General features: G+C 37.8%; 1 protein-coding gene across 8 annotated transcripts in view; it reads left to right on the top strand.

Moving 5' to 3' along the window:
• The window catches only part of atp11c (ATPase, class VI, type 11C), a 79,776-nt gene extending 71,058 nt beyond the window's left edge, over window positions 1-8,718 (top strand). For 3 of the 8 annotated variants that reach the window (XM_012969232.3, XM_031891896.1, XM_004916948.4), the window contains exons 26-31: window positions 67-202; window positions 2,267-2,332; window positions 2,774-2,877; window positions 4,312-4,465; window positions 5,116-5,181; window positions 6,850-8,718. In XM_012969232.3, coding sequence (XP_012824686.2) covers window positions 67-202; window positions 2,267-2,332; window positions 2,774-2,877; window positions 4,312-4,465; window positions 5,116-5,181; window positions 6,850-6,954 — 631 coding nt within the window. In that variant the 3' untranslated portion in view covers window positions 6,955-8,718. Of the gene's footprint in view, window positions 1-66; window positions 203-2,266; window positions 2,333-2,773; window positions 2,878-4,311; window positions 4,466-5,090; window positions 5,182-5,691; window positions 5,792-6,849 lie in introns of those variants that run through there. The other 5 variants (XM_012969233.3, XM_004916950.4, XM_004916949.4 and 2 more) reach the window with 5 other exon arrangements.
• Window positions 8,719-14,868: the final 6,150 nt, after the last annotated feature.

The raw sequence follows: 14,868 nt of genomic DNA, 5'->3' as shown, positions 1-14,868 counted from the left end.
TCTAATTTGCACATGCTTTTTTAATAATAATTTTCATTCCTAATCCAACATTTCTTTACTTAACAGGCGAATATCTGACAATGCCATGCTGCAGTGGGGTCCTTTCTTATACTGGACATTACTAGGGGCATTTGAAGGACTAGTATTTTTCTTTGGGGTTTACTTCCTCTTTCAGAATCCAGCTCTGGAAGGCAATGGGCAGGTGATGTATATTGATACTTGGTAATCTTGCATTTGTGTATCTTATATACCCAGGGTATTTAGGTTGGGGTCTATTGTGTGTGTGTGTGTCTTATCTTGATAAAGGTTCACAAGGGGACAAAAACATCAATCCACTAATAAAACCTGTTGGTATATGTAATATATAAAGTATTACCATTATACTTAACTTTTATTTTACTTAGCTTTGAAGTTTCCCAAGGACCTAGTGTGTATGCTGCTGTTCTTATAATTTACTCCAGTAAACAGGAGGCAGTGGATAACAGACTGGGTGGATTGGAGTAGGAGAGCATTACCTGCAGAATGCAGGCTCTGAACCTTGGCCATACACGCCCAGGTTTCAGGCAATTTGTTAAATTAGAACCATCTGGGCAAGTTGGCAAGCCCTTTAAAACTGATGACAACTGGTGAATTGAGGATTGTGGGTTCTGACAGAAAATTTTGATCATTTGGCCGTTGTGAAGTAAAGAGGAGCTGCAGCTCTGTGCCTCCTTGGCTATATGTAGCTCTGCACCTCATCTTAGCCTCTTGCTGTTCCAGCCATTCAGGTGCTCATCCCAAATAAATGGAACAATACTAAGGCAGCCATACACATATATGGCCCCTTGTACAGTATCCATCAGTCCGCAAATTGCACAGGTCACCCCATGCATGGCAAAATTAATCCCATGAACTGTGCTGTTGGCACCTTCATTCTGTTTTTGTATTTCATAGTGTCGCTTCTGCTTTTTCCCACATTACTCTCCTGTACAGTCCCTTTATTTACCAAATGCCCATTTTATTATTGCCTGTTGATCATTGGCCATGTCTGCCCCTAATGAAATATCTTTATTTCCATCTAATAACTGTTTTCTCTATTTAACTACATACATTTATGTTAAAGAAATATATACTTTCCCCCCATAATGCCTTAATTTAAATTCAGGATCAGCTGCTATTCTTTTAATATATCAGGCTTGAAAAAGAGTAGTGAAGGTTAAAGCCAGAGGGCAGAACATAGTGTTATGAATATATTATACATAAACCATTAGATTAGCATCCCTTGAATTATAAATATAAATGAATAATTTAAGGCACAGATACGCCCATGGTTTGTTTAGCCCTATCCTCTTCTGTGAACCTCTAATCTGCCTGAGCTTTGTCTCTGGTACCATTTTAGAAGAAAAGACCCCAGGCACATATTTTGTATAAATAGTTTGTTATCATTTAGCATGTGCCTCCCCCCATTAGTAAATAACGTGTTGCAGTTTATCTAGCTACCTGGCGCCCACTAGCCGAAAAGATGTAAAAGGCAGTGAGAGCAACAACAAAAAAATGTGTTAGTACTGGCCAGTAGTATGTTAGTTTTGTGTTGGTAGCTCTCACTTTAAAAGGCAGTACTTAACATCCGCTTTCCCTGCAAAAATTCCTTGCTCCTTAATCCACATTTTTCTTAACAAATAATAATATACCAAAATGATATGATTTACTGACACAGTTCTCGATTTATTGACTTCTGGGTGCTATATTGATATTTATGGACCTAAGAAAACTTTTGCTGTCTGTTTCTTAACAGGACAATATGTGCTTTTAGTGCGCCTTGTGATTGGCACCATAGTAAGAATGTCCTTGAGTTTTTTTTACTGTGGAGCTGATATCACACTGCCCTGCAACAATTTTTTGCTGAGGTGCCTTGTGATTGGCACCATAGTAACAATTTCGATTTTTACACACAAAAGAAATGCCCTTAAAGCTCAAAAAAAACCATGTACATGTAAATTTATAATTTTGCATGCTAGTGCACCTATAAGCATATATAAACTTAAATATGGCTCACTGCCCTTTAAATGATGTGCTTTTATGTATTTTGCAAAATGTTACCACTCCAGTGTTAATTAGATTGTGTGAAGAATGCAACAAGAAACAAATCCTTGATCATGATTATTGCTTAATTTACTGCACTACTGCACAGTGCATCCTGCTGCTGGATGCCATGATCCACAGTCTCTTTGCTATGATCTGTAAGGTGCTGTGATACCAGAACTAATTTGGTTATGCTCTTTTTCAGGTATATGGAAACTGGTCATTTGGAACAATGGTCTTCACTATATTAGTGTTTACAGTTACATTAAAGGTAAGGAAATGTTTATAAGTGTGATTTTCTACCAGCATGCCATGTACATAAACACACAAGGTACAATCACCACACATTAAATACCGACTCATTAACAAATAGCACAATATTTGATCCCTTATGTGGGTGATCTTGAAGCAATATGTTGTGCATATCTCAGACACATATGAGATAAGTGGGGTCATTCAGTATGAAACACAAAATTGGTCAACCCTATTTTCTAATTATCATATAAATCCAAGTGTTGTTTAGTGCGATTTCTGTGTGCTACACTTATGTACACTACACAGTAATTAAGTACCGCAGGGTATTTTATTTTGTTAAACGGGGATCTTTATTTTACAGCTTGTGTTTAATGATTGTTAAAGCCAAAGCACAATTCTAATGGCTGCCTCTAGTATATGTTTTATGTATACACTGCACTTGTCCATGTCTTATCAGCTTGCATTGGATACTCGATACTGGACATGGATGAACCATTTGGCTATATGGGGCTCATTAGCATTTTATGTGATTTTTTCACTCTTCTGGGGAGGAATTATTTGGTGAGTATTACGTTTGTCTCTATGATGTCTATTGCCTAGGTATGCTATAAAATGTTTGAATCTAAATTTCACTTCTGGTCATTGGTTAGGTAAATAGATGAGGAAATAGATGTTAATTGGGGTAATGTCTTTTAAATGGGATACTCTCATCTTACCTGGAACAGTTTGCTATTATCTTTCTGATGGAACAGAGCTAGTAATTAGTTGAGGGTTGCATTTATTAAGATAAGCAAACTCCCTTTGTTTTATCAATAGTACAGTGTAATTCATACTCCTAAACAGGGGTGCCCAGACTTTGTCACCCTGTGATCTACTCTTGCCACCTGGCCTTCGTCATGAGATCTACCACAGTTAAAATAGTGCAATGTCTATCATTTGGGCAATCAGCAAGAAAAAGTATCAATCGATGTTTAACAAATACACAATATATAAATGCAGTCCCAAATTCACCTTTAATGCCCACATAACATTATTCAATTGCCAACTTCAAGTTTAATGTGAAAGGATTGTAGTAGTTTTTACTTCCCTTTTTTATGGTCCACTTTGTAGTCTGCACACAGAAACATATATAAAGAGGGAACAAATATATACAGCAGCCTGGTAGGGACAATCTTCTATGCTAGGATGAAACTACAAAGAGGCATGTCTTGAGCGGCTGCACTCAAAAGCTCCACATTCCCGGGGGGGGAAAGTGGCAGGATGTCATCCCACTGCATCCAACCTCGAGGGCTACCAGAAACTTTAAAGTGATATACTGGTAGACCACAATCTACCTTTTGGGCACCCCTGTCCTAAAGCTTCTCCTGTACAAACTGCTGCTGTCTGTAGTGTGCCAGTCTTTAACAGAGCAATCTTAGGCTGAGGGCATACAGGGCATATGGTCTGCTTTAACCTGCATACAAAACATAGGCAGAGAAATGGACCGTACGCCCTGTGTGAGGAAACAACTCACTATATACTGTATGTTACAATACAAAACTGATTATTATCTCCTGTAAATTAAATTCACTTTATATGGCGCTATAAAAACCAGCACATTCTGTGCGAGAATTGATTAATGATCAGCGCTGTAGCACCAGTTCTATGATGTATTTTTTTGCTACTGATTTCATTTTTTTAAATGATCCCCTAAGCTAGCTTTTGTAAGCAGCCCATTGAACCTTTGCAGTGTTGCTGACACTGAAAAGATGGCAAGCTGCCGTACCGTCTTAAAGGCCTGGATCATTATTATTATAGGACTGTTGAACATTTGGGCTTGTACAATATATAAAATAAAGCCATATTTTTCTTATTAGGCATTAGTTGATGTATTTGTTGTTATCCCTGTAATATTATGTCATAAAAATATAATTTATTGTTAAAATTGGATTAATCTAGGATTATAACACTATATGCCTGATTTTCACCCTTATTTGTTTTTTGTGTATTTTTTAGGCCTTTCCTCAAACAACAGAGAATGTACTTTGTATTTTCTCACATACTGACATCAGTGTCTATCTGGCTTGGGATAATTCTACTTATTTTTGTCAGTCTCTACCCAGAGATTGTTTTGATATTAGTTAAAAATCTTAAAACTGCAAACCAAAAGGTAAGCTCTGAATCCTATGTGTTTTACATTTCTGTTATTTTCAAACTATTTAATGGCAACAAATGACCTATTTTATATAAGTCTTGGTTCTATTAAAAATAATAAATAAATTACAAGGGTTTAGTTTTATAAATATTCTATTCTATTGTCGCAACTACTGGTGAACTACTGCTGTAGCAACCAGATAGCATGTAAACATTCCAAAAAGCCACTTCAAAAAGAAAATGAAGAAATAAAATAATTGCATTGTCTTGGAATACTGTTGTCATACTAAATGTTAATTATATGGTGGAGTATCATTTTAAATAACATTTCCTGCTATATATCCTTACTGTTGGCATACATTGGCTAAATATCCTTTATCCTAACTTTGATACCAATTTTATTTTATCCATGCTGTAGCTCTGCAGCACTTCTTTTGCTATAAATCATTGCTATCTTTCCTTTAACACTGCTTGAAACTGCTCTTTTTAACCTTCTGTATGTTGATTCACTGATCCTCTGGTGTCTCTCTTTTCTAACGTGTCTCCTCTTTTATTGCTTCCCTTAGTGTTTACAATCTTACCTGTATTTTTCTGTTTCCTCTCTTTCCCCTGCTTTTCATTTTCTTGGCTGTGTAAACTAGGTAACCAAACGCCTCCCTTCCTCAGGAACATCAACTGTCTTCATGCTCTCTCAAACCTCCAGCAATCACAGTTTCCCATGGAATGATTAAGGTGACTGGCATTCTTACCCAGTGATCATTGCTTGCTCAGAGTAACTTGCTGCTTCTTGCAGAATTATTAATTAATGCCTGGTTTTTAACACTAATACTTCTGTGTGTTTCCGAATTTTCAACAAGCTAAATAATACTTGCTAGCCATTTCCAGCAATAAAGTGCAGGTTTGGTATATTCTGTTGTGGGCAACTACTGCAAATTCTCAGCTGTAGCCCTGTTCTCTAATGATTAATAGGTTTCTTAGTCACTTTCAGAAGTTTAACCTTCTTTTGAAGGTTACCTGGTAGCCATAAGCAGATTTAGAAAAAACTACCTGTGTTACTCATTCAGTTGAGGAACTATCTTTGCATGTTCCCTCTGCTAGGGAAGCCTATTTCCACAACAGTGGGACTGGTCTATACCCTTATCTAGTAACAATTTGTTTTATGTTTGAATATGTATTAAGGGGGGTCTTGTCCTTTTTTTTATGAACTGTTTACATTTGTATTTGTTTGCCTCACTATTTCAGAAAAAAATGAGCACCAAAACAGGTGATTCAAAGTCTACACAATCGACTGTCAGGCCTCTACTATTGCGAACATTCTCTGATGAGTCTAATGTAATATGAGGTACAGACGGCTATAATCAAAAAGCCATGTCAAATTACACTAAGCTAATCAAATTCTTATATTCTGATTTTGATTCTTGGTGGTGAAGTAATGATTATAAAAAAAAAAAAAAACTGGGCAAAAAAATTGCAGTTTCTCGGGAATTCATTGTGTTATAGCTGCCCATTAATTTGGTATAGCTGCCCATGTCTGATACCTGTTGTAGTATAAGGGCAATTTGGGATTGGCCTTGGATGTCTAGATTACACACAGAATTATGATGAAAACAACACCTATAGGCATATTCTTATTACGGAGTAGTTCAGGATACTGTAAACTTTGGATACTATAAGCTGCATTTATTTGCTCAAACAGGTAAATTGCCAGACTGTAGCAGTCAAAGACAATCAATAAATGATTGCACAATTATATCTGCTCAACACAGCAGTTTATCTTTCCAATTCAAAAGCTAATATCTTAACATAATTACATGCATGAATTTATTTCAGTTTATATAATAAGCTTAAAATATCTTAATTAAAAGAGAATGCCTTGTTCTTTTGCCATTTTCCAGTGACACTCACTTTATACAGGTCATCAAAGAATGAAAATTAGAATGCAGTTCCTTATTCTTGCTGCCACCAGGGACAGGCATAAGCCATAGGCCTATATAACACATATAGAATTTAAAATCTAGATTTAAATGAATCTGAATGCCAACTATATGGTGGGCCTTAGAAAGCCAGGTCTGACACTGTCCACAACACAAAGTCATTCCAGAGCAGCCCATTGTTAATCATTCTTAATTTAGCAAATGATTGGTGGAGGTATTTCAGCACAATTCAGATCTCTGGTTTGAATGAATGTCTGCACAATGTATGTTGCTGGGGTGGTATTGGTTCATTTATTTTTTAGAGCAACCAATCATGAGGACACCATGAGTGAGGGTTCCATTCCATCTCTTTTCACAGAGCAGCGTTGCTGCTTTCAAATGAACAAGCCATCTTAGCTTGGTAGCACTAGGGTTGTAATGTATGTGCTTTAATATTCACTTGTGTCATTGTGTGTTTGTTTTTCAGAGGATCTCATATCAGCCTCCAGTGCTAATTTCATACAAGAGTATGGAGAATGGATTCATTTCAAAGAAGAAAACTGAGGATTATAAATTAAACACCTTTTTGTAAACGTTAGATCATTATTATAAATGATCTGTATATTTACACTGTGCAAATTCAACCACTATATACAATGTACACAGTGACGAATACTGTGGTATTGGAAAATACTGTGGAAATCAAAGCGTGCCAAACCGAGCTGGTTAATTGCTCTGCTTAGAACATAACCTGTCTGGATTGCAAATTGCATGGGAATGGGGCATACAGACTGCAAGTCAGATTGTATTCTACAAAATTCTTTTGCTTAATGACCTTGCTGCAAGAACTGTTGGAATGAATGGAGTCAAAGTGCAGCTTTTTCAGAAACAAATATCCTGCCAAAATGTTGGTGCATGAAGCAACTTCTTCAGTGCAGTTATGCCAAGCATTGCACATCAGTTATTCAGCAGGAGCCTACAGCGTGGCCAGCTAATGCTGCACAGTGCATTACATCCCTAAAAGGTCAGCATATTCGCGCACCTTCACCCACTTCCACCCACTAGCACGGAGCTCACAAATATCTATCTAGGTTACAGAAATAAAGTATTACTTTACCCAGTTTTTAAGATGAATTTCAGATGTAATTTTTTTTCCTGTAAGAAATATTTTGCAGTAATATTCATTAACGTATTTTTTATTTATTTTTTTTAAATGGGGGAACTAGAAGTATATACACCCCTCTTCAGTAGGAATTTTTTTTTTTTTCAAGCATCTCATGCAACAGGACACCACTTATGCATTTCTGTATAGTTCTGCTAAAGTATAATTGGACCCTACTAGCTCTGCATACAGCCCGTCTTACTCCAATCTGCTTCTACATCCAGAAGTGAACTCCTGATAAGGGTCACAAGTGATGCATGTGCAGCTGCAAGAGATCATAACCAGTTATACATAAGAATGTTATTTCCAGCTTACCCAATTATAGGTATAGGATCTATATTTTTACGAATGCTTGGCACCTGGGGGTTTCCAGATAAGGGGTCCTTTCAATAATGCAGAGCACCATGAATTAAGGATGCTTAAAAACTTTTTGTTCTGTCACCAATATAGATTTATGCTATCTTAGTTACCATCAAGTACAGTCTTATTATTTAAAAGATAGAGCAAATCAGTAGCTATCAAACTTTTTTTAAATAGGAAATTATTGGAAGTGCCATTTCGGTATTTTGGAACTATTAAGATAAAGGTTTTCAAGATAATAGAATCCTAAACCTGTAGACCGCACTTGCTGTAATTACTTATTGGTTAGAAACCTTGGGCCCTTGAATAGCTATCTTGTACAAAAGCACTTTCTATATAGTGGCACAAGATGGTGCCGTTCTGTTCTACTCTTCACACCGAGTTCCCAGCTATATGTTATATAAATAACTCTATACTGAGTGCACAGTAAGCTGTGTCTTCATGATTAGGTGTTTGTTTCCCATTAAAAGAACTCTTGGGGATTTTATATTAGAAAAGAGCCTAGCTTTGAAATATATTCATTTTAATACATGTAATAATTTAAAAGATTAGTTAATATTTTCTTTATGGTGTCCTGGCACAGATGCAGCCAGAGACCAAATGGTACCAAGCATGTTTACATCCAGTGAAATGGCCAAGAGTATCCATTTATAATGGCACAAAAACTTTCCATTTGGTTTCACTGACTGTATTCTCTAAAGAGAATTGTAAATGGTATTTATTAAAATCAAAACTTAAATAAGGTCTATTTTTCTACACAGTATCAAATACCTTATTTTTTTCACTCAGACATAAAGCAAATTCCCAGTATACAATTCATAATGCAAATAAATGCACAACTGTACTTTTGTTTACATGTGAAATTAAATTATTACAGATAAGTGTATCATGTTTTATAGGGGGAAAAAACCCATTCCAGGTTAAATGTTTGTGATACGTTCATAATCATTTCACTGGTTTGTACCAATGTTACTGGCTGTGCATAACTTTTGTATGTATGTGCCTGCACATAAAAATGTATCACTGATACACAGTCTGCACTGAGCATATAGTCATTGGAAACATAGCCCCAAAAAACATAAGGCAGTTACTTTTAGAAAACAGGACTGCTGTGCCGCATGCATTAAAGCTCCCATTCAGGCACCATTTACCTTACATCAAATAGTACAATAATAATTATTGTACAAAACCCTGCAAGTTAAAATCCCATATATAGTAATAAAAATTTTAAAAAGAATCATTTATATAGTGCTTCTCTCTTGTGGGACACTTTACAGCAAACAAGGCAGCCATTATAGGCATACTAAGCCCAAGAGATTAAGCGACTTGTCAAGGGTCACATGGTTTTTCCACAGGGAATTGAACCAGGGTCTCTAGCTGTAGATCCCATATCAAAGGCCGATCACTTAACCTCTAGGTTGACTCATTTAACCCTACAGCAGTACTGTTCAGTGTTTTCCATTTATTAGGCAAATCATCTAATATACCGCCAGGTATATTAAAATTGTGTCATACAAAGAATCTGTGGAGCTGCTGGGCATTTTGATAAAATTTCCACATCAGGTCTGAAGGCCTCTGGTTGAACAATTAGAGTTGCAACCATTTTTTGACCAAAAAAAGAGGAATGTCTAAGGTGGTGATGATTGGGGTAAGATCAGGGTGTTGCCTAGTGAATGGAGGGGGCAACTGGCAGGGCTTGAATGAATTAGGGGTTTAACAAGGTGAGCTTGTAGTGCAATCAGGGCGTGATGAACTGAGGCGCTAACAATGGGGCTGGATAAATTATAACCAGCAATTGTGCTTTTGTATGGTCACTGAACTCCTCCGTGACTGAAGAAGTATATAATCCTCTATTATTTCTGGGATAGACATGTATTTTCCTAAATATTAAATTTGAATCCAGTAAGGCCCAATCACATATGCTAGGGTTTCTCTGCATTTTGCTACTAGGCCATGCACATATTAACAGTGAAAAATTCCTCAGGTACAACCAAGGCTGCCTGTATCTATCCCTTAAAGGACATGTAAAACGTATTTCACACAAAATATTAGGGACCCCCCAGTGAAATAGAACGCAAAATTTTTTTCCCTAGGCTAGTGCTCCTGTTAAAGGAAAACTGCACTAAAATGTGGAAGAACCTCCCTAAGCTGGCGTCTCAGGTGTCCCCTGCAAGAATCCCTGTTCGCACATGTGCGCTAGAGTTAACCCGGCAGATCTACTCTTCTGTGTATAAGCAGATTGCCAAGTGCAAAAGGATAGAATAAGGACTTAGGAGCACTTATGAGAAAACTGCACGGGCTCATGAAAAGTAACAGGAGCACCAGCCCAAGGAAAAGCTAAGTGATCTATTTTGGAACCCCCCCCCCCCCCCCCCCCCCAGTGAAATAGACTTCACATGACCTTATGGCTTATGAAACCGAACCCTTGCGGCCAAGGAAACAAACATGTGTGAACAAATCCCATAATGGAAAAAAGTTCAGTCAAATGCTTAAATAGTTCATATTCAGCTTTGAATATATTATGCACAATTGTTCAGAATTCACCCATTCAGTAATTGTGTGTGTATCAGAGTTAACTAGTTGAAGCCAAAACATTAACTATTTTGTATTGTGTTCCTGTTTTATCTATTTCTCCTATATAGCTAGAAAAGTATGAGGGCCTACTGTATATTATGTACATTATGCATTTACAGTACATTCCCAGGGAATAGTGAACTAAGTCCCTATGATGCAAAATTGCTGGCCCAAAAGTAGCTACTTTGGAATATGGTGTGTTTTCTGCTCTGCAGTGAGAGCCCATATCTTTACCTGAGCTTATAGATTTAGGCAGAGATATGCAGAACAGAGCTTTGGCCTAATGATAGCACAAAATAATTGCATAATTGAGCTTTGAGACCAATATTTTCATACTGAAGCACATTTATCTGCAATTATGAAGGAAGAATGTTAGTAGGGATAGTACAAAAATGATGAAAACAGCAGCACACCGGTTAATTTGAAAAAATGATAAGTTTACTCAAGTGCCAAAGGCAATGTTTCGGGCTTCATTACAGCCCTTTATCAAGCCTGATAAAGGGCTGCATTGAAGCCTGAAACATTTCCTTTGGCACTTGAGTAAAGTTATCATGTTTTCAAATTAACCGGTGTGCTGCTGTTTTCATCATTTTTGTACTTATTTACCCGGGCAGAGGGTACAAGTACAAGTATAGCAGAAGGAAGACCAAATAGAATTTTGAGTCTACCTTAAAACAGGTGACCAGTCAATGCTATTGGCATCTATGATTTGTCAGACCTGCTACAAACATATCATTGGATAGGTTTCTTTCCAGTCCTGTTTATCCAACCTGTACAAATAGGATTGGGATAGTACAAATGGAGTAATGGGGTCACATTTTTCCACACAACTTTTGACCAGTTTTTTCAATTCTTGGGTAGGGAATTTGCCATGAATGAAAATGTTTTTTTTTGTCAGATAATATCGTTTATAAAAGAGTACTTATTTGTATGGATCAATAAATACATTATTTGTAGTTACTTTTAAAATTTGTAGGGATTTTAAACCAGCTTTACTCTACACCCTTCATCTTTCAGTGAGATGCTGGGAGTAAAGATTTCTGGGAGCTTTAGTTTGCCAACAGCAGCTTAAAGATCAACAGGCAGCACATCCCTAGTTCCTCCTCTGCTCTTAGCCCTATAATTGTGCACCATTTAATGTGATTTAATCTGTACTCTGACCTTTAATAGGAGCATCCTTACAGTAAAATTGTGCATGCCTCCTTGGTTAATTATGAGTCTTGGATGTTTTTAGGTCATAAATATCTATAGATATAGCCAATCATAGGTGAGGAAAAAGCTTCAGCAGGTGTGGCTAGTAATTAGTAAGTCCAGTCATTGAATATGTTTATGTATATAGAGAGGTGTAGTCCATTTACCCATCTTGTTTTTAATCTCCGTTTTAGCCAAAATACCTTCTTAAGAACAGTTGCTTGCCACTGTTCTATGCTCTCAATTAGCATTTGCGCTGTTTCTCCACTGTGTACAAATGCAGCCAGAGAAAAAGCCAATCCACCCCCCTCCATGCAAGTGCACCAAGAGGCACAGTGTTGGTCTTTCTGCACACTTATGTAGTGGATTTGGCACAGAAACACAGAAGTATGCAGCAATATTCACTCCATGTGTGCCCATAGACTGGTGCTGTACCTGTCAGTAGACATACACTATGGAGTTGAGAGGATCAGCTTTTTCTTCACTGGTCTTATGCTGTGAAAGTAAAAGGTGTATATGTAAATGTAATGTTTTCCTCTGCAGAGGGGCATTGGCAAATAAATTGTGTACTTATAAAAAGCTGTTAAGTAATGTTCTCATTGAATGTGTATAATCCAAAATACACAGCTTTTGCAGAGCTACAGCTCAATATATTACCTATGTTAGCTAGGGTTGTGGCTCCCCTATATCTGTGGAGCCTGTGATTGCCAAAGGGATTCCAAGTATTATAGTTGCATAGCTCGTATGCTGACTGTCAAACTCAGTATTTTTGTTCATTTAATCCCGCCCTGTTTAACGGTAGGACATAACTACAAGGTGGCATCCCGACCTATAAAGAATGGCAGAAACCCCAGCATGGAAACTGTGAGATTTACAGCTTAGTTTCTTTCTGTTACTAATAATCCTGCATGGAAACCAGAGCAAAATAATGCTCCATTAGGTTTGTGATTTGGGCATTACTTAAAAAAAACTATGGATAATTTGGGTCAACGTCAAGGCTAATTAAATGTAAATGTGCCTGCATCCAAGTCAGAATAGGATATGTTGGGATTATTATCGGCTGATTATTGCTTCTTATTATGAAATGTTTACATGCCTAAAGATTCCTTAGAAACAGTAATGGCTAATGCAAATATTACCTAATTAATAGCTGATTTCTGTTCTCTAATATGCTGCATACCATGTACTTCTCCAGGGGAAGTTATTTTTTAAAAAATGCTTGTACATTCATCTTGTTAACTATTTTATATAGATACTTGCAATAAAAAGAGTAAGTTGAATTTCTGAGATGCTCCTGTCATTTTTTCATTAAACTTTGAAGGCCCCTTGCTATGGTGAGCTGAGATAGAATTGCTGGAGTAAAGCTATTACAGACACAAGACAGACGGTATAAAGTTAAGTATTCTCAGTGCTTGAATTGGGGTGGAAAAAGTGGAGGGATATTATCATTGTGTTTATACTCTCACTGCATATGGTGAGACACTGGATACCACTGTGTAGCCAAACGTATAAATAACATAAGAAATAAGTGCTTATGAAATGTTCTGCTCCTGTTTAAAGGACAGTCTAAAGCCAAATCTTAATCAGGCACACCCTGTATGTGCTTCTTTCCCCAACCATAGCTATGCCCCCCCCAGGACAGCCCTGCTCCCCAAACTAATTCAGAGTTGGCAACCTCCATCATAAGCGGTTTGTGTCCCAATCTCTGATGGTGGTCGAGCATACATGCTTGAAGTCATAACATTTGCTGAAAGTGCACATGCTTCTGGTGGAGAGCAAAGGACTGGAAAACAAGCTGCCTGCCGTGACTTCTGTCAACCATGATGGGCAACTCTGTGTTTTCTAGATAGGTACGGGGCGCAGGGCCATCTTTGGAATGGAGCCAGTACAAAGAACTGATGATTAAAATTTGACTTTAGTTATCCTTTTAGTTGGTGGTTGTGTGCTGCTGTCAAATACTCTTTAAATTTAAGAAGGCAGTGCACAAACAAGACATATAAAAAAGTAGCAAAAGGCTTGTTCTTTATTTACACCATCACTTTATATATCAGTTTTAAATCCATACGTTTGTCCTATACTCTACTGATGGGCAGAGGTACTTTTGTCATCAGGAGTATGGGGACTGCCACAGCATGCTCTTTGCACCTATATGATAACATTAGCCTGGTCAATGCTAGCTGTCATAAGCTGCCAATTTGCACTACCTAGGTTTTCAGTATCCTATTATTAGCTCAACCACTTCCCCTCTCTTGGGTCAGTGAGTATTTCAACTAGGAAGGTCCACAACATCATTAGCCACTGGGTCCATCGGAGCATGGTGCTACCCCTTACTATTGATGGTGACTGCTGTGGGACCATAGTTTGACCATACTGAAGCCATTCAGGAGGTATTGATATCTTGGCTGTAGGCATAATTATGCCCTTTTTGTTAATTGTTAATGCAACTATGCCAGCATATAAGGACAAAATCCAGGGACAATGCCTGGTTTACAGATTGTAAGACTAGCCAGTATCACCAAATAGTTTGAAAGCAAACAGCACATAGAGTAGATATCCCCTAGACGAGTGCTGTCCAACTTCTGTGGTGCCGAGGGCCAGAATTTCTCTAACAAACATAGTGGAGGACCGCTAATGGAAGCCAGTTTTGACCATTCCCCCTTTTTAAAGCCGCATCCACTTCAAAGCACACTCATCTTATTACAAGAGTTTTTAAGACCATGCCCACATTTCCAACTGCTAACAAACTTCACCTTCCACAGGCAGCATAGGGCAGGCAGAGTATGGCACACACACTGGCAGGGTAGGGCAGGCAGAGTATGGCACACACAGACAGTACTCTGGGCTGACAGTTGGACAGCACTGCCCTAGACTATGATACTGCAGACCCCGCCGTCCGAGTCCCCTGTAGGCTTTTGAGCAATGCCATTTTGCAATGATTACAGCACTTTCATTCTACTAAATGCACCACCTAGTGACTGAATGCAGAATCTATTCATGAATTAGTTAAAGGGCACCTATCACCATAAAAATGGTTTCCCCACAGGAGGTGTGGGCCTATTGAGCCCACATTCCAGTTGGGGGAAGCAATAGTTTTCTTTTAATCCCCAGTGAGGGCAGCCATATTAGTTAGTGTGCATGCACAAATGATCAATACTCTCTCCTTGCTCATTGTGCGCCTTCGTGTGAGGTAGGCGAGGTTAATGTGACTCACCTGTGTCA

The sequence above is a fragment of the Xenopus tropicalis genome, chromosome 8 (assembly GCF_000004195.4).
Source record: "Xenopus tropicalis strain Nigerian chromosome 8, UCB_Xtro_10.0, whole genome shotgun sequence".
NCBI classification, from domain to species: Eukaryota; Metazoa; Chordata; class Amphibia; order Anura; family Pipidae; genus Xenopus; species Xenopus tropicalis.
Note: the sequence above shows the minus strand (reverse complement) of the source record. Positions and strands in the feature narration are given on the sequence as shown.